Source organism: Anabrus simplex, chromosome 1 (assembly GCF_040414725.1).
Source record: "Anabrus simplex isolate iqAnaSimp1 chromosome 1, ASM4041472v1, whole genome shotgun sequence".
Classification (NCBI taxonomy): domain Eukaryota; kingdom Metazoa; phylum Arthropoda; class Insecta; order Orthoptera; family Tettigoniidae; genus Anabrus; species Anabrus simplex.
This window is the reverse complement of record NC_090265.1, coordinates 1305620141-1305639855: the sequence shown is the minus strand read 5'-3', so window position 1 is coordinate 1305639855 and position 19715 is coordinate 1305620141. Positions and strand designations below refer to the sequence as shown.

General features: G+C 38.8%; 1 protein-coding gene across 1 annotated transcript in view; it reads left to right on the top strand.

Moving 5' to 3' along the window:
* para (paralytic) overlaps nt 1-19715 on the top strand; it is a 947817-nt gene that overhangs the window by 254143 nt on the left and 673959 nt on the right. Inside the window, exons 8-9 of the mRNA XM_067137715.2 lie at nt 8044-8188; nt 8292-8456. Coding sequence (XP_066993816.2) covers nt 8044-8188; nt 8292-8456 — 310 coding nt within the window. The remainder of the gene's footprint in view (nt 1-8043; nt 8189-8291; nt 8457-19715) is intronic.

Below are 19715 nucleotides of genomic sequence, written 5' to 3'. Positions count from 1 at the left end.
GGAGATAAAAAGGGAGGAGGGGTGTTTATTCTGGTGAAGGAAACTTACTGTTCACATGAATGGTTTACCGATGAAAGGGATGAAATATTAGGGATAAAATTAGTTTGTGATAATATGAAGGAGGTGGGAATTATAGGAACATACAGGCCTGGAAGAGAGGAAAGAGACATGGAAATCTTTGAGAAAATAATAGATTATACTCGTAAAAACAATAATAATGATATGGTAATAATTGGGGGAGATCTAAATTTGCCTGAAGTTGAATGGAATGGAGCTGCAAGTGAAGCCCATGAACAGAAACTGGCAAATAAGTTAATTTGGGAGGGAGGATTTACACAAGTAATACAAGAACCGACTCGTCTCAATAACTTACTAGATGTATTCTTGGTTAAACCATGGGAAATTGTTGATAAAACTGAGGTAATTGAAGGAATAGGAGACCATAAGGCTGTAATAATGGATGTAGGACTCGTACCAAAAAGGCTTAATAAGAGGGTTACACAAGACAAGAAATTGTACAGAAAAACTAAAGTTGATGAATTTGGGACTTACCTTAAATCACAATTCAGTTGTTGGATAAGTGAAGGGAGTAATGTGGATATACTTTGGGCTAAATTTAAAAGAATCATTTGGGAAGGAGAGAAGAGATTTGTACCTGTTAAGAAGGGTAAAATGATCTCAGACCCTGTTTATTATACAAGGGAAATAAGAAAATTAAAAAGAAAATGTAGAATAGTAAACAGGAAAATCAAAGAGGGTAGGGAGAGTAGAGAAACTAGAAAACAGCTAATGAGGGAACTGAATAGAGTGAAAAGGGAAGCAAAAGAGAATTATATGAATGGCATACTTCAAGAGGGTAATGACCACAAAGGGAAATGGAAAAAGCTGTATTCATATATCAAGAATCAAAAAGGAAAAGGAATCCAAATTCCTACAATGGTGGGAGAAGGGGGTGAACACTATTTAACAGATACTGAGAAAGCAAACCTATTTAGTAGGGAATTTAGAGATTCAGTAGATGATTGTCAAGAGTTGGAAACCGAAACAGAAGATAGAGAGGGAGAGAGACAGAGGGAAACAAGAAGCTTCTCACTCACAAATGAAGATATTTTCAGAGAAATCCAACTGCTTCAGCAAGGAAAAGCAGCAGGAAGTGTTCAAATTACTGGGGAGGTATTAAAAACAATGGGGTGGTACATAGTGCCTTATTTAAAATTTCTCTTTGACTATGTCATAAATAATAGTGTAATACCAAAGGAGTGGAAGGAATCTATAATAATACCAATTTATAAAGGAAAGGGTGATAAAAGGAAACCAGAGAACTACAGACCAATCAGCCTGACCAGTATAGTTTGTAAAATACTGGAGAGTTTAATATCGAAGTACATCAGAGGGATATGTGATGATAAAAATTGGTTCATGAGGAGCCAGTATGGATTTAGAAAGAAATTTTCTTGTGAGGCACAACTGGTGGGATTTCAGCAGGACATATCAGATCAGTTGGATTCAGGAGGCCAGTTAGATTGCATAGCCATAGATCTTTCCAAAGCCTTTGATAGAGTGGAACACGGAATATTATTAAAGAAATTGGAGGGAATAGGATTGGACGTAAGGGTTACACGTTGGATAAAAACATTTCTAAATTCAAGGGCTCAGAAAGTCAAAGTAGGAAATAATGTATCTCAGGAAGAGAAAGTTTGGAAGGGAATTGCACAGGGTAGTACAATCGGTCTGTTACTTTTCTTAATATACGCAAATGATTTAGGGATCAATATAACATCAAAAATAAGATTGTATGCAGATGACATAATTGTTTATAGGGAAATAAACAACATTGAGGATTGTTCAGAATTACAAAGGGACCTTGAAAGTATCCAACAATGAGTTGAAGAAAATAATATGAAGGTTAATGGAGGCAAATCAACTGTTACAACTTTTACAAACAGGAGCTTTAAAACTGAATTTGAATATACTTTGGATGAGGTAGTTATCCCAAAAGATGGCAAGTGCAAATACTTAGGTGTGAGATTTGAAAGTAATTTGCACTGGAAGGGTCATATTGATGACATTGTTGGGAAAGCATACAGATCGTTACATGTCATAATGAGGCTACTTAAAGGATGCAACAAAGAATTAAAAGAAAAAAGTTACTTGAGTATGGTTCGTCCATTATTGGAATATGCAAACAGTGTTTGGGATCCTCACCAAGAATACCTCATAAAAGAAATAGTGTGCAGAGGAAAGCAGCAAGATTTGTAACAGGGGATTTCAGGAGAAAGAGTAGTGTATCAGAAATGTTAAAGGAACTTGGGTGGGAAACTTTAAGTAAGAGAAGGGAGAAAACTAGACTTATAGGATTATATAGAGCCTATACAGGAGAAGAAGCATGGGGAGATATCCGTGAGAGGCTTCAGTTGGAAAATAATTATATCGGCAGGACTGACCACAAATATAAAATTAGAAGGAATTTTAGCAGAAGCGATTGGGGTAAATTTTCATTCATTGGGATTGGTGTGAAGGAGTGGAATAGTTTACCAGGGGTAGTGTTTGATCCTTTTCCAAAATCTGTACAGATATTCAAGAAGAGAATAAACAGCAACAGAGAAAATAAATGAAGTGTTAGAGGGCATTCGACCAGTGCAGATTATTGTAAATAAAAAAAATGTGTGTGAATAAATTAATTCCATCCCCTGGTCTAAGGAGTTTGGACAGCCAAAGTAGGGGACTGCCTGTAGGGGTGAAGTACAGTGGGGACTTCGAGGGCCCTGGGACCGCTACGGTAGCTGTGAAGGCCCTTCAGGAACTCTGAAAAGTGGTGGCAAAAGGGGCTCTGGTTAAGACGCAGCAGGTCGTTATAGTAAATAAAAAATAGTAAATAAATAAATGCAATGTAAATATTAATCTTATACCAGTTGTATAGTATCATTTGAAGTAATTCCACATACTGTATATCAGTTGACTATATTTGTAAGTAGTACAGGAGATATTATAAGTAGAATTTTGTAAACAATATAAATTTATTAAGGATGAGCTGTGTGTTTAATAGAAAACATTGTTAGCGTAAATTGTATAATATTGTATTATAGGAAAATTTTCTTCTCTTGTTAATTTAATATTTAGTGCTTGACAATAATGTATTTTAGTGTACCATTTGCCACTGAGGTAGACACCTCATTTGCAAATAAAGAGAATTTGATTTGAAGTACATTTGTGAGCTGTAGAAAAGATCTTGCCTCACTCGGTACCAATCTTGAAGCTAGAGTTTATTCACTGTTGGAAGGTTAAGGCATGGGAACAATGCCACCAATCTCTCCCACATAAATACAATAGAAGCTGCTGCATGGTAACAATGCATCTACAGAAATTCAGAATTCCCAAAACCATTGCTGCCTTAACCTGACAGTATACTGATTGATGTACAAATTTGCATACTTCTTAGAAAAAGCATTTGATAAGCATGGAAGTTGGTAAATTGTTACATTAATGGAAATTACAGTATATAGAAAATTGAAATTTTGTGAGATGGTACATGAACATGAGAGCTTCAGTTGCTCTTTGTATTGCCTATGTGAATTGTCCTCATAATACTACATCTGATGCAACATGCATGATATTTGCCTTGCGTAGTCCATAAGCAATAGGCACACCTAAGAGATATATAGATAGCAGTACAAACTAGAGACAAAGTTAGAGAGAAGTCATATAATCAAGATTTGAGTGGCAGGGTGGATGGGCTGCCAAATTTGCTGTCATTTGAGCTGTTCAGACATCTCAGGCAGGTTGTGTTTGGAGAAATGGACATGAGAAGGCAGTCTACCAGAGAGCAACTTATGATGTCTGTTTGATTCCATATATGATCATATTAACGTATGTATCCGGGCAAGCTGTAGTTTAACATGTTACTAAAGTTGAACCTTCCCTACAATACAGGTAGTCCAGATGTAATGATTTTGTGACTGTGTTTGCCATTTTATTATAAGGCCTTGGAAGGAGCAAGTTAGTCTGGCTCCGGCTGTGGGTGATGTCACGAGTTAGGGCCCTGCCACTCATCACGCAGCAACCCAATTAGGAATGGGCCAAGTATGCAAGGCCAGCCCTCTCTGCCACCACTCTGTTATTTGATAATAATATTATTGTTTTTTCATCTCACTAATGACTTTTATGGTCTGTGGATATGCCAAGGTGTCAGAATTCTGTTCTGCAAGAGTTCTTTAACATGCCAGACTCCTGACAACTAGAAGATGAACCCAGATCATTTGGAATCTAGAGAACTCTGGAAACTTCTCCTTTTTCAAAGTACGAAGGCCATCTGGAAAGTGGTACCCATTTGCGCAATAAAGACACAGGAGTAAATATTAACAAATATACACATTTTAATTGGAAAGAGCATACTTTACACTACTTCTCCACATAATCTCCAAGCAAATTTAGGCATTTGTCATAACATGGGACGAGTTTTTGTATTTCAGCGTCATAGTCCTCCGCCACCAGCGTATTGAGATACGTAGTCACGGCTCGTTTAAGTTCTTCATCGCTGTCAAATCTTTTTCCCGCCAGAAAGTCTTTAAGCTTTGCAAAGAGATGAAAATCCGAAGGAGCCAAGTCCGGGCTATACGGGGGATGGTCAAAGGTTTCCCACTTGAATTGCTGCAAAAGTTGTGTTATCGCAGCTGCATGAGGCCTGGCATTGTCGTGAAGGAGAATGATGCCTGTAGACCATAGACCTCGCCGTCGATTTTGTATTGCCCGCCGTAATTTCTTTAATGTTTCATGATATGCCCATTAGCATTAATTGTGTCTTCATGGGCCATAAAATCAATGAGCAGTACACCTCGGCGATCTCAGAAAACGGTTGCCATGAGTTTCCTGCTGGACAGAACTGTCTTGAATTTTTTTGGTTTGGTTGGTGAATGAGCATGATGCCACTCCATTGACTGTCGTTTACTCTCAGGTGATGCATAACAAACCCATGTTTCATCCCCAGTAATGATGCGAGTCAGGAAAGAGTCTCCTTCATCGGAATAACGTCCCAGAAACGTCAGTGCTGCAGTCATATGCTTGGTTTTGTGCTCCTCTGTAAGCATGCGAGGGACCCACCTTGCACAGATTTTTGAATAATGCAGATGGTATTTGACAGTTTCATAAACAATTGTTCGAGACACATTAAGAAAATGTTCACAGAGTTCATCAATTGTGACGTGCCGATTGTTTCTCACGCATTTGTCTACTGCGCTCAGCAGTTGGTCTGTAATGACAGATGGTCTCCCTGAACGCTCTTCATCGTGCATATTCCCCCTCCCCAGGTTGAAGTTGCGACACCAGCGCCGAACAGACGACTCGTCCATCACATTGTCTCTATACACCTCCGTTAATTGGCGATGAATATCACAAGGTCGAACATTTCGTGCATTAAGAAATTTAATCACGGCTCTCACTTCACAACTGGCGGGGTTCTCAATTTGTTTAAACATTTTAAACGATCACAGACACAACACAGGCAATGCTAGCATCACGCAACCTCGCACAGAGCAGGCAGACAAGCCACTGACGCGGTCTGACCTTGCCCAGCAGCTACCCGAGTCGTCAGCGCTTCATGCGGCGCTAACGGGTACTACTTTCTGGATGGCCCTCGTATCTGGAGGGGCCAGTCTCCCTATTTAAGGTGGGCTAGATGAGTTCAGTGGTTCAGTTGGAGTTGGGGAGTCAGTCTGTATATGTCATTTGTGGTGTGAGGTTTTGTGCTGTGTACTAGTGTACTGCTGTGAGTTCACAGTTCATTGGGTCAGTGCAACTGAGCATTGTAGTGGAGTGCAGTTAGTGTTCTGTCCATGGAACTCTGTACTGGCTGTTGTTGCAGAGTGGCATCTGTCATATCCAGCTGCTGTGTAGTGGATGGGATGTGTACCTGTCTGGTGCAGCATGAGAGAAGTTGTCAAGGGACAGTGAATGAAGTCTGTTGTGAGCGTATGGACAGTGTACAACATAGAGGATTATGAGACTGTGTTTTGCATGAGCTGTGAACCAAGTAGCTGTTGTAGTGTACAGCAAGAATAATTGAGGAACTAACAGAGTATAAGTGATAGTGGTGGAAAAGTGTGTAATGAGATTGTTTCAGGTTATAAGCGATAGAATGAAATAGTTAGAGCAGAGAGAGCATAACTGGGGTAATAGTATGTACCATGTAATGTGAGTTATGTGCCCGGTGTGTGTGTCTGTGTGTGCGCGCGTGCGTGCGTGTGTGTGTGTGTGTGTGTGTGATATATATATTAGTAGTAAGTAATAAATCTTATAGTCGTAAATTTGAATGCTCCCAGTGTTGTGTGTTTATTCCTATCCATGTTACAATAATATAATTATGTTTTCGTATTGTCTGTACCATAACATCAATGAAATTTCAGTTCTGTGGTTTCTTTATGGTGTGCATATTTTTATGCTACTGAATATACTTCTGCAGTCAAAGCCACAATTTACTGCCATTCTGAGTCTGTTTAAAATGGAGTGGAATGATCTCTAAAGATGTTAGCTGCACCTGGCAGAGAAATGAGTTGTTTTAAAAATATGATTAGTTTGACAATCCAAGAAGCAGTTCTGCAAATAATTAAGTGATCAATAAATACAGTGAATGATCAGTTTCATGATTTATTTTACATGTATGGAGGAATACAGATTATTGTCCTTCAAAATGATCACCTCCCATGGTTCTTTACTTCTGACAATGCATGTAGAGGTCTTGTATACTTTGGGTGAAGGCAGCCTGTGGGATACAGTGGAGTTCAATGTACACATTGCATTGAATGTCAGCATTGTTCAAGAACTATTATCCTTTTAAGGTTTTCTTCAAGCGAGGGAAAATGAAATAATCGTCAGGGGCAAGATCTGGTGAATGAGGTGTGATGGAGCACAACTACCCCCATACATGCCAGATACTGCTGCGTCGTTATGGTAGTATGGAGGCATGTATTATTGTGCAGTAGCTACCAAGATTCTTTTGTGGAATAACGGAAGGTGCACACATCTGATCCTCTTCAAGTGGCGATCCAAGATGTTCGTGTAGGTGGTCGCATTCAGTGTCTTGCCCCTTTGTAGGTATTCTGTATGATCGATCCCTCTAGCATCAAAAAAGGTAATGAGCATTGTCTTGATGGCGACTTAATTGTTGTACCTATCTTTTTGGATTTCAGTGACCCTGGGCCGTGCCTCTCCTTGCTTTGCCTATTTGAGTCTCGGTAGTACTTCAGGCACCCTGAGACTCATCTTCTGTAACGATGTGTTCAAGAAAGGTGGGGTCACCATACACCATGTCAGTGAAGTCTCCATATACTATATCTCCATCCTGTCTTGTTTCTGATCAGGGGTGAGGTCATGAAACACTAACCACAAACACAGTTTATATTTACCTAACTTATCAGTTATAATTGTGTAAGCGCACCTGTGGCCTCCGCCCAATATTTGAACCATTCTTGGACAATCTTCGCCCAAGAGCTGGCGAATGTTCTCAATGTTTTTATCGGTACATAACATCATTGGCCTATCTGGCCGTTGTGTGTCTTTCACGCTCTCCCAACTGTCACAGATGCACTTGTACATTTGTATACACACTTTTTCGATAAAATGCCGTTTCCATACACCACATACAGCATGTTGTGACATTCCCTTAGTGTTTTTCCAAATTTGAAGCAGAATTTCACATTCGTGCATTGGTTCATTTCACCCTTAACAGCATCGCAGCACTACACCATACTTCCACAACACATACACATGAACTGCACATATAGAAAACCACACGGCTTCGTGAACAATGACTGACTGACCACAGGCCATTAGTACTAACTATACCACAAGCCAGCAATTCATTCACCATATTTATTAATCACAGGTTGTAGTTCCTCCTCTTCAGTAATAATAATAATAATAATAATAATAATAATAATAATAATAATAATAATAATAATAATAATAATAATAATAATAATAATTGTAGCAATTATTTTTTGTTTTATTGTATGTAGAATAAATTCATGATCTGGTATTGATTTGTTTTAGCATGTGTGAACCCGGATACATATGCCTGCAGGGCTTCGGAAAAAATCCCAATTACGGATACACAAGTTTTGATTCGTTTGGTTGGGCTCTCCTCTCTGCCTTTAGATTAATGACTCAGGACTACTGGGAAAACCTCTACCAGCTGGTAAGATAAATAATCATTTACTTTTGATTAGCTGTTGTGAATATGTAAGAAAATTGGAAATAAAGTTTGTGTAAGAATGCAGTGTTAAATTTATATGTTTTAGGTTCTTAGATCGGCTGGTCCATGGCATATGCTCTTCTTCATAGTCATTATATTTCTTGGCTCATTCTATCTTGTTAACTTGATTTTGGCTATTGTAGCCATGTCATATGATGAGTTGCAGAAGAAAGCAGAAGAGGAGGAAGCTGCAGAGGAAAAAGCATTAAGAGTAAGTTTTCCATACCATAAGATATATATAAGAATATTACAAGTTATTATAACTTTTTTTAAACTGTAGATGAGTGGAAATGTCACATTTTCTAAGGAACATACATTTTCTTATAGGAAATAATTATGAACACCCAACTGTAAGATTTGCAAACAGCAATTCTCTTTTACTTCTGTAGGTGCATGTGTCTCTGTAGCCTCGTTAGAAAATGGAATATTTTAAATACTAGTAACAATCTGTAAGTGAGACCTGGTATTATTACCATTAGTCTTAAATGCCCTAGATAATCATGGTAATAAAAATAATTCAATTATGATATTCTTATTCATTTATTAGTCTGTTATGTAATTTCAAATAAATAGAATGTGGAGAATTTTCTTTGAAACTAACAAGTATTACACTGGATGTAAGTACTGTACTACTGGATATGCTTCATTTTAATATTTTTCTCCACCTTCTTCCTTTTTCTTAAGTGTATCGTAGACCTTTCTTTTTTCCACATTAAAATAACACTTGGAAGATATTTCACTGACTACTTCTGATTTTCATTTGCTTCTATGAGCTTAACATTTTCATTGAAGGATGGAGCTCTATGTTTCTCCCGTGCCATATTCAATAACAAACTGAATTATATCAAGTACAGCTCAACAACACTCGCACTACAGAACAAGCATGCTTACACTAGTGAAAGAAATGGGCAACTATGTTGAAAGTGTGCGACGAGGCATGCGTTTTCCTGTTAGGAAGTCCAGCATTCCAGAGTCTGGTGGGGAGCCGGTAAGCGCTCTACATGTGCAGATGGTCACCAGTTCAGCAAAATGAATGCAATCACATTATTGGCTACAACAAATGTTCTAATTAAAGAAGAACAAGAACAAATTGGTTGTATGGTAGAATTCTTGCTTGTCGTTTCTGTTGTACATATTACATGTAATTACATTGACAGGAGTTCCATTTTATTCAGAAACTATTACCTCACGTGACTGGAAATATCTGTCCATTTCCATATTGGACAGATTTTGTTTTGTGCTGCAGAAAATGCCATACAGCTTCATCATGAGACCACAGATAAAGTCTGTTTAAGGCAGGTTTCTGGTTTATTCAGGGTCTGGTTTATAAAGGTTTTACTTTGTTGTGGAATAATCATACAAAACATGCATGCGTAATCACTGCAGAATTCAGTGTAAAAGATTTGGGCATCTTCAGGAAGATTACCAAGGTACATCCAAGGTACACAGAAACTATAATTTCAGGATATGTTAGAATTATAAATAACACTGATGTTAACAGATATGATGAAACTTCAGTTAATAGTGATAACATAGCAAACACAGATGAGGTAGAAAATAACTGTCTGATCTCCTGTCCAGTGAAATTCCAAAGATAATTGCTGAACAAACTCCTAACAAGTTAGAGCAAGTTATGAAATGATTTAATGTTATTTTTCATATCTTTGACTCAAGAGCTTCCAGAGCTTCACCATCCAGTCGTAAAATCCTATAAAACTTACCAGGAAGAAAACTGAATACAAGATTTTTTAGAGCCTTGAATCCTATGAAACATTCTAAAAGAGAATGGCAAGAACAAAGAGAAAAATATGAATATGGCATGGCACACTATAATTTCTACAACCACAGAAGAAAAGAGAGAAAAAATGATGGACAAGGCAGATCATGAATATTGGATCAAAAATGTCTTGCATTGTAAATTGGAATCGAGGTATATTTTCAAACAATCCTGGGTTCTCATAATAATGCAATGCCCCTTGAATCTCCATTGTTCCCTGAACAAATAGAACTGTCAGAATAAGATGTGAACTTAGCAATGAGTAAAATAAAACCTGATACTGCTTCTGCAGCACATAGAATAACACTTACAGTATTAAGGTATAAGAAAGTAGCAAAAACAGTCATTTTACAGAGAGCTATCTTAAAAAAACGTTTAGCAGTGATTCAAGAAATGGTGTTATACTTTTAATTAATCTGTAACTTAGTGTTGTAAGAAGTGATCGTTCATCACGTTAATTCATTTAAAGTTTAGTCATATGTTCAATTGTATTGTGCATTGCTTTATATGTTTATTTTATATATGTCAATGTCTGTTTTTCTACGTTTTTTGGCTGAAGATGATGCAGACAAAGCGTTGAAACTAGTTCCATTAATTAAAATGTTGTAATTTAAATATTATAGCATTGTTTTTTATTGAAAAGGTGGACCCATTTATTTGTTCCTATACCTTTCTGAGCACTGCAAAATATGGCACAACAAATGGACAGTAGTGAGTTTACTATTTTGAAACAGAGATGGCATCTCTAAATTTATGTGGAAAGGCCTAAAGGATGTTGGGATTATCTTAAATTCTTTAAATTGTGTGTGATGGGAAAGGCCAAGATAACAGTGCACTATTATAACAAAAAAGGGGCATAGAAGAGAATCTTTGATAATTTTCATGAACACACTCAAGTGTGCTAAGACAATTCTCCTTCACAAAGGAGATGATTCAGTAGATTTAAAGAAGTGGAGACCCATCACCATTGTCTCCATTATAAGGAGAATAATTGAACAAGTACTGGACCAAAAATTTCACTCCCATTTGTATTTATTCTTGTCACAAGAGTTTTCTTTCCCCTTCTGGTACCCCATTAACACTAGAACAGCTGAACTTTCCTCATACCTATAAAGGCTGCAGGTGGTCATTTTAACCACTGCCACTTACTGATATATATCTAGCTGGGTCTGGGAAACGTGAATGCTCAATAATTTATTTTAAAACAACATACTTAACCATTAGAATGTATTCTGTACAGATCAACCCACTGATAAATGTTAACGATTCTTCTTCTTCTTCTTCTTCTTCTTCTTCTTCTTCAAACGGGTCAACTAAGAACCACGATATTCAACTTTTCTGCTTGGAGAGGGACTTGATATTTGCCCAGTACTCATGCGTTCTCTGGCTTTGTTTCTCCCTTCTTTCCTTTGTCCCAAGGTAGTTAAGAGTAAAAGGTAAGGATCACGTCATGCAGGTCTTCCCACCACTCTTGGCCGTTGGTGACATCATCGGAATCCTCAGCACCTTGCCTTTTTTATGAGCTGTGAGCTATTCTATTTTAGCCACAAGTTAGAGATAATAATAATAATCGTATGGCCTCAGAAGAGAACTTGATTGATATTTTTACCTCATCTCAGAAAAGGCATTTCACTTCACTATTACATTAGAGTAATAATAGGAGATTAAATTCGGTGTGAATCAAGCAGCATATTTCAATCTGTATAAAAGGCTGTAACAATGCTAAGACTGTGATTGCAGTGGAATGGCTATTTCATAACAATAACAAGTGGCTCTGATTGTTACAGACTCGAACATTAAAGCTTAATGACTGCAAGAAGTATGTCCATTGTTACAAACAATATTCGGAAACTATATACACTGTCCACAACACACACTGTAAATGTTCTCCTCCAAGTGCCAGAAACTAACAAATTCCACATTAACATTACATAGTCTATATAAATTAATGAGCCTGTATATTAACATTGTTAGCACTGGTTTCATATACAACATAATAAACTGCCTTTCATAAAAAATTAACAGGGGTGTCATACACAAAGAATAATGCTGATATCTTGAATGCTTTACTTTTTTTTAAAGTGTTCAATTGAATAAAAGAATGGCTTCTCACGAAGCAACTTGCAAATTCATGAATTTCAGGGACTTTCTTCTTCAGGATAACTGTAAGGTTTGTGATGATGTTAGAACTCTCTTTCAGTTCTTTCCTATGGTAAAATTTGAACTATTCTTCCATCTCCAGTACTGTGGTGTACCATCTCTCTGTAGGCTGCATCAAACTGTCTCTAGACATCTTTGAAATCCAATTTCCACACCTTTTTGTAGGTTGACCTGTTTTCTCTCCATGATCGTGTTCTTTGCCAAGGTTCTTCTCCTTTACCCTAAAAGCTATATAGCCATATATAGTCTTCAAGCAGCTCATCACGATCCTTGGTTTTGAAACTCTAGCTGTTCCACTAGCTCTTCGAGGGCTATAACGAACCCTTGTTTATCCTGTGGTAAAGAATAGGATGTTGTGGGCTCAACGCTGGTCTTAGACTGGCACACAATATCAGAGTTTTGATCGACCTCATCAGTAGCTTATGATAACATATTTGCATGTAATGTTTCAAAATCTTCTGGAGAACAGTAGGAATTTCGTATCGCCTCGGAAGCACTGAGGCTGAGAAGCAATGATTTCACCCTTTGCGTCACAGCTGTCAGAAGATGATAGTCATAAAATCATTCGAACCCTCAAAGCTGAGAAAAATAACTTTCAGTAATGTCTTGATTACATCTTGCTGCCACCGTTTATTTAGATCAGTGGCTTTAAGGAGTAAATGAAAGTTGTATTTCATTCCTGTTCATGCCTGCATTATTTGTGCAACCTGAAAAGTGTACACTATTACTGCTTTTTACATTTTATCACATAAAATAAACACACACGGTTTCTTATATGCCACAGATGTGTTACTATTGTGCATTATTAGTTCCTAGCTTCTGCGTGCACAGCGATTCTTATTCGAACTACCTCTACCTCATTCAGGGCAGCTTCAGTGCAGGGGTCCTGCTTTGCTACTGCGCATCTCTCCTGTGATCCCTACCTTCTATTCTACGTACCTTGCCTTTGTCCAAAGGGCGCCTCTTTATTATTATTAATTTTTTTTTTTACATGATGGTCTGTCCTTTTGTTTGATTATTCTTCTGAGAGGTGCTCAGTTTCTGATGTCGTTTGCAGTTACTACCAGTTCTTGCATGTCTCTCTTCATTTTTGTTAACCATGGTGTCCCTATTTTTCTGTTTGCCCAGTAGTTGAGAAGCCGATAGGTCATCCTAGTTGGGTACATCCTCGTGACATGTCCATAGAAGATCAGATGCCTCTTACTGGCTGCATCTGTGATTTTTTCAGTATAACTGTATAGCTCCTGATTTGGTTGCCTTCAGTACGCGCCATCTACTTTGATCAGTCCTAGTATCTTTCTCAAGATCTTCCTCTCCTGGACCTCCAGTTTGTCCAACAATCCTTTCCTGTTCAGCATCAAGCATTCTGTGGCGTATAAGGCTTCTAGGCGGATAACTGTCTGGCAGTGCCTCAATTTGGTGTTACGAGAGAGACATTTCTTGTTATAAATGTTCTTGGTCATTCGATATCCTAACTTCAGTTTGTTAATCCAGTTGTTAGTGCTACCCCTTCTGACATATAGGGTTCCAGCCATTCTCCCAGGTAGTTAAATCTGTTGGCTTTCTCAATCTGGCCCTGTTCCAACTGTAGTTTGCTGGGAGTACCACTGATATTGGTGAAGTATTTTGTCTTTTCTAGAGATACCTGTAATTTGCAGCCCAAGTAAATACCACTTGGTATCTTTTGTTCTTCCAGTTCTTTCCACCACTCTCTGATGACTTTGTCCAATGAACAGTTGAAGAGAAGGGGGAAAGTCCATCTCCCTGTCTAACTCCTGTTTTTATTTCAAAACTTTCTGAAAGTGTTCCTCTGAACTTCACTTGTGATTGTGTATTACTCAGGGTCTTTTGGATAAGGCTGTCGGTCTTCTGGTCCAGGCCCATTTCCTGCAGAATTGTCATGAGGGTAGTTCTGTCTCGTGAGTTGTATACTTTCATAAAGTCAACAAAGGTGACTACATACTTCTTGCCCGCCAGTTTAACTTGCATTAGTACCGACTTCAAGTTGAGGACCTTTTCAGCACAAGAACATCCTTTTCTGAAACCAGCTTGTTATTCCCCCAATTGTGGATCCAATTGAGGTTTGGCTCTGTTCAATAAGGCCATAGATAATATCTTGTAGGTAACCGATATCAGTGAGTCTGTCTAGAGTTGTTCATGTCAGTCAAGTCATCCTTCTTATGTAAGGGGTGGATCAGAGCAGATGTCCAATCATCTGGTAGCCTCTCAGTTTCCCAGATGTTCCGTAGAATCTCTGTCAACTTGCTGATTGCTTTGTCCCCGGCCTGCGTCCATAGTTAGGTAACTATTATGTCTTCTCCCGGTGCTTTGTTGTTTTTCAGAGATTGGGTGATGTTTGTTACTTGTTCTTCAGTTGGAGGACGAGAGTTTGGTTGTCTGGGTCTGTCTTGGTAGACAAAGGAAGTCTTAGGGGATTCGCAGTTGAGGAGATTCTCATATTTGGCCAATAGGTGACAATTGTCTTTGTCATTATAGACTAAGTTCCAATCTGGTCCCCTGAAGTGTAGACTGGGTGGGGTATAGTGCCTGAGGTTTTGAAGGTCTTGTAGAAGTCTCTGGAGTTGTTCTTCTTAAAGTCTTCATGTAATTGTGTTAATTGGTCTTGGGTGTATTGATGCTTAGACTGTCTGATGATTCTGGCAGTTATTCAACACTGCTCTATGAAGTTACCCCTATTTGCTTGGGACTTTAGTGAGTTCCATCGTAGCCAAGCTACCTGTCTCTGTGCGATCACTTGGTCACAGATACTGATCCACCAGGTGTGTTTCTTCTGTTTCATTAACAGGGTGGGGTATAAAGCCTGAAGTTTCGTTTGAAGGTCTTGTAGAAGTCTTTGGAGTTGTTCTTCTTCAAGTTGTCATGCAATTGCATTAATTGGTCCTGGGTGTATGGATGCTTCACATAGTGTGAATATTTTCCACAAGCTATTTTGTTGCACATAAAGTATGTCAGAAGTTTTGTTCTGTTTGCAATTGTAGTTCACTTGGCATTGTTGTCATGACTGGCACATTTGACCTGAGGCTCGAAGTATAGGGATTTCAATCAACTGTGATTTTGTCTCTTCACTTAGTTCTTGTATTACTTGAAGAATATAATCATGTCGGCAGATTCTCTATCCTGTAACTTCCTTGTAGACTGCGTCAACTTCTACTAAGTTTTCCCCTAGTTGGTCCCAGTTGTAACTCTCGTATTCTAGCGCTTGCATTTTCTCTGTAATCATGTTGCTTGATTTCAGTTTCTCCAGGGTCAAACTTAGTGAGTTTGGGTGTTGCCCTTCCTGTGTTTCTGGATAAGAACCAAAATTTTATTTTGGATAAGTAGTGGTCTGCGTCCAGATTCGCCCCTCTTAGTACCCTGACATTTTGGATTTCTCTCCAGGACTTCCTTGAAATGGCCACATGGTCTATCTGAAATTCTCCCAGGAGTTTGGTGAAATTCATGTCTTCTGCCTTCTTGGTAGACGTTTGGAAGCCGTTGATTTCATTACTAGATTAAAGGTCTTAGAGAGTCCAACAAGCTTTTTAACAATTAACAATTGTTCATTTTTTAAACTCTTAATAGGTACCAATGAAATATTTTGGCAGATTTGCTATTGAATGCCTTTATGAAAGCTTATGAGGTGATAAAAATAATAGTCTCTATCTGTTTACAGACCTATTCAAGCCCTTGATAAGCAATTCATGCAAGTGATCACCTAGCATGAATATTTCCCGCGAGCTATTTTGCTGCACGAAAAAACGTGTCAGAAGTTTTGTTCTGTTTACAATTGGAGTTCACTTGGCATTGTTGTCACGACTGGGACATTTGACATGAGGCAGAGGCTGAAGTGTAGGGAGTTCAATCAACTGGGATCTTGTCTTCACTTAGTTCGTGTATTACTTGAAGAATGTAATCATATAATACAGATGTTGATTCCCAAAGGGAATTTAAAATATTTGTCCCGAATGAGTAAATTTATAATACCAATATAATGGTCCGTTATTGGACATTACAAATTTTCCAGCTAACTCATTCTTGGTTGCCTGCGTTTTGCCCTCGTGTGCTAAGTTAGGCTCATCAGTTGGGACTTAGCACACCACCCAAGACGCAAGGCTAGTGCATACCGTGGAGGCCACTGCATAGGCTACTTGAAGCCACCAGCAGTGCCAATGCACTATGAGAGCTATGTCTCATTTCCAAAATTTGATACCTGCCTGGCCATCAGATAATACAGATGTTGATTCCCAAAGGGAATTTAAAATATTTGTCCCGAATGAGTAAATTTATAATACCAATATAATGGTCCGTTATTGGACATTACAAATTTTCCAGCTAACTCATTCTTGGTTGCCTGCGTTTTGCCCTCGTGTGCTAAGTTAGGCTCATCAGTTGGGACTTAGCACACCACCCAAGACGCAAGGCTAGTGCATACCGTGGAGGCACTCATAGTGCATTGGCACTGCTGGTGGCTTCAAGTAGCCTATGCAGTGGCCTCCACGGTATGCACTAGCCTTGCGTCTTGGGTGGTGTGCTAAGTCCCAACTGATGAGCCTAACTTAGCACACGAGGGCGAAACGCAGGCAACCAAGAATGAGTTAGCTGGAAAATTTGTAATGTCCAATAACGGACCATTATATTGGAATATAATCATGTCGGGGGAGATTCTCTATTCCGTAACTTCTTTGTAGACTATCCATGAATATATTGCTGATAGATAAGTGATGTTGTAAAATACATGTACAGGTCACCTTCGGCATCCAGTACTAGTCGTGTATTTACATGCCATTTGATCAACTACATTTACACCATGCTTAGCTCTGTTGTAAAATTCACTAGTACTAGGGACCTTCTTGTTTTCTTCACTGATTTGAAAGTTGGGTGTAGAGTGATTAGCAGAAGCACATTCTTATTCACTTTTCTTTGATTTACTGTGAGAGTAGTGATCTTCAGAGCCTCCGTGGCTCAGGCGGCAGTGCACCATGGTTCAAATCCCAGTCACTCCATGTGAGATTTGTGTTGGACAAAGAGGAGGTGGGACAGGTTTTTCTCCAGGTACTTTGGTTTTCCCTGTCATATTTCATTCCATTGACACTCTCCGATATAATTTCATTTCATCTGTCATTCATTAATCATTGCCCCAGAGGAGTGCAATAGGCTTCAGCAGCTGGCACAATTCTTATCCTTGCTGCTAGAAGGGGGCTTCATTCATTCCATTCCTGACCCGGTCGAAAGACTGGAAACAGGCTGTGGATTTTCATCTTCAGTAGTGATCTTCCTTCTGAAGTATGATAGTCTCATACAGATTCATGTGTGATGCTGTTATTGACTCCAGGATTTCCTTCTTCACTCAATTGATTGTTCCAACAATACTAGTTTTGTTCTCTTTCAGTCTCTCAGCCAACTTTACCAATATAAAGAAGTTATCAGTGGTCACATTACGTCCTTTCATGAGGTACGTGTCCATAAGTTTCATGACAACATTTTCAGGCAGTGACTCATAGGCAGGTTGCATTACGTATTTCCCATTACACACATACTTAGAATCAATGTCTACCAGCAGCCAGAATTTTATGTCAACTTTTATGTGAACTTTGGTGGGGAAGAGTTGTTCATAGCAGTGACATTCACTCTTGGTTTATAGCACGCATAACAAATCCCAGTAAATCTGTTCCAAATAGCAGATGCCAAAGCAAATTTATCTGTCTGCAAACGTGTGGATCTAGTTTTATGGAGATCAAAGCACAAATACCTTAGTATTTATTTGAACCTGTTTTATACCATAGTATTAGTGAAAACAGGGGGACCCCATAAAGATGACCATGTATGATCTACTACAAGACTAGTATTATCTGTGCACCTTTTCTGGATACATTTACACCCTAGTGCTGAATTGGTCGACCTCGGCAATCTTCGAGATTCGTACTGGCAACCTTTGAAACACAAACTATGAATCGCTTATGCATTGCTGTGCAACATCTGGCGTACACTTTACGTACTAGTACTGTTGTTATTTACACAGCAAAGCCAAACTATAGAATTCACTCTAGAAATAAGATTCGCATCGAGAAATGTTATATAATGTTATATAATGTGTGTGTGTGACACAGTTGTTGGCTTAAGATAACAAAGGTTTAGCAAAATTCATATCGATCGATCATATTATCAATTCAATTCAGATTTCATTTCCATTCAGTTGGCAGTACTACTGGAACCAGAACTGCTCCCTCCTTACTCCTCACACCCGTACACAAAAATATTGATAAAAAGTGCGCCGATAATATGTTTATAAGCTTCACAGCCATATAACAAAGCAATGAAAGCATGTAATTCTTCCAAAGATAGACTAATTGTTAGCCATTGTCTGTCTATCAGCTTTGGTCTCTGTTTACTCCTTTATATGCTTCAACATGGATGTGTCAATGAATAAACGCCAGGCACTAACCTTGTTATTAGTCTCTATGTTACACTTAGCGTGAGAAGTAGACCCTGCTTCCTCTTTCAGTACATTCTGTACAGCCATCCTTCCAGGAGGGTTCCCATTACTGTCAATCTTCTGTTCTTCTTTTTTCTACCGCTTTTTACCACATCTGTGGGACCGTGGGTGCGAAGATGGAGATTTGGCCCTTTTTACGGCCAGATGCCCTTCCTGGTGCCAACCCTATATGGAGGAATGTAATCACTATTGTGTGTTTCTGTGGTGGTTGGTAGTGTAGTGTGTTGTCTGAATATGAAGAGGAAAGTGTTGAAACAAACGCAAACACCCAGTCCCTCAGTAAGAAGATTTAATCAGATGCGATTAAAATCCCCGACCCGGCTGGGAATCGAACCCGGAACCCTCTGAACCGAAGGCCTCAATGCTGAGCAGTTCCCACTATTGTCGATAACAGTCCAAATAGTTATTCCATCCTTACCACATAACTGATCCCCTGGTGCAAATGAAGGAGTCTTTACCAGTTCTTGATCTCTCCCACCTCATCCCCTTCCTCTTCAAACAGGTTGCTCGCTGCTAAAGGATCATCATCTGCTGCAAGATTGATCATGGGTAGTTGAAGAAGTAACTGCGTCTGTGGTAGATACAAAGTCCACTGTGTGCATATTTTCATTAGCCGAACCACTATCCGACACATTACCACACTGTTGGAGTATAAAATCCTCATCGTCACTCATTATGTATATACCTGATAATGTATCTTCGTCATCTGATTCGTCTTCTCCTAACTTTTGAAGTTCTACTAATAACTGAACAGCAGTAAGTTTTTGCTGCTGAGCCCTTATTACACACTATAGTACACAAGAGACAGGCACTAACTTGTCCACTCGCGACCACTGCCAGAGGCATACTATTTAGTTAAGACATGCGTTCCTATCATGCCTCTCGTAAGTATATCACAGGAAGCAAGCAGTGAGCACAACAGAGTTCTTCGTATCAAGGAAGTAAAGTGGGATCAAAATGACCGCTTTTGGCCTTCTTAGATATAACGGACAATATCAGTGTTCCCTTATCATCTACTTATGTAATTTTTGGTGTGAATG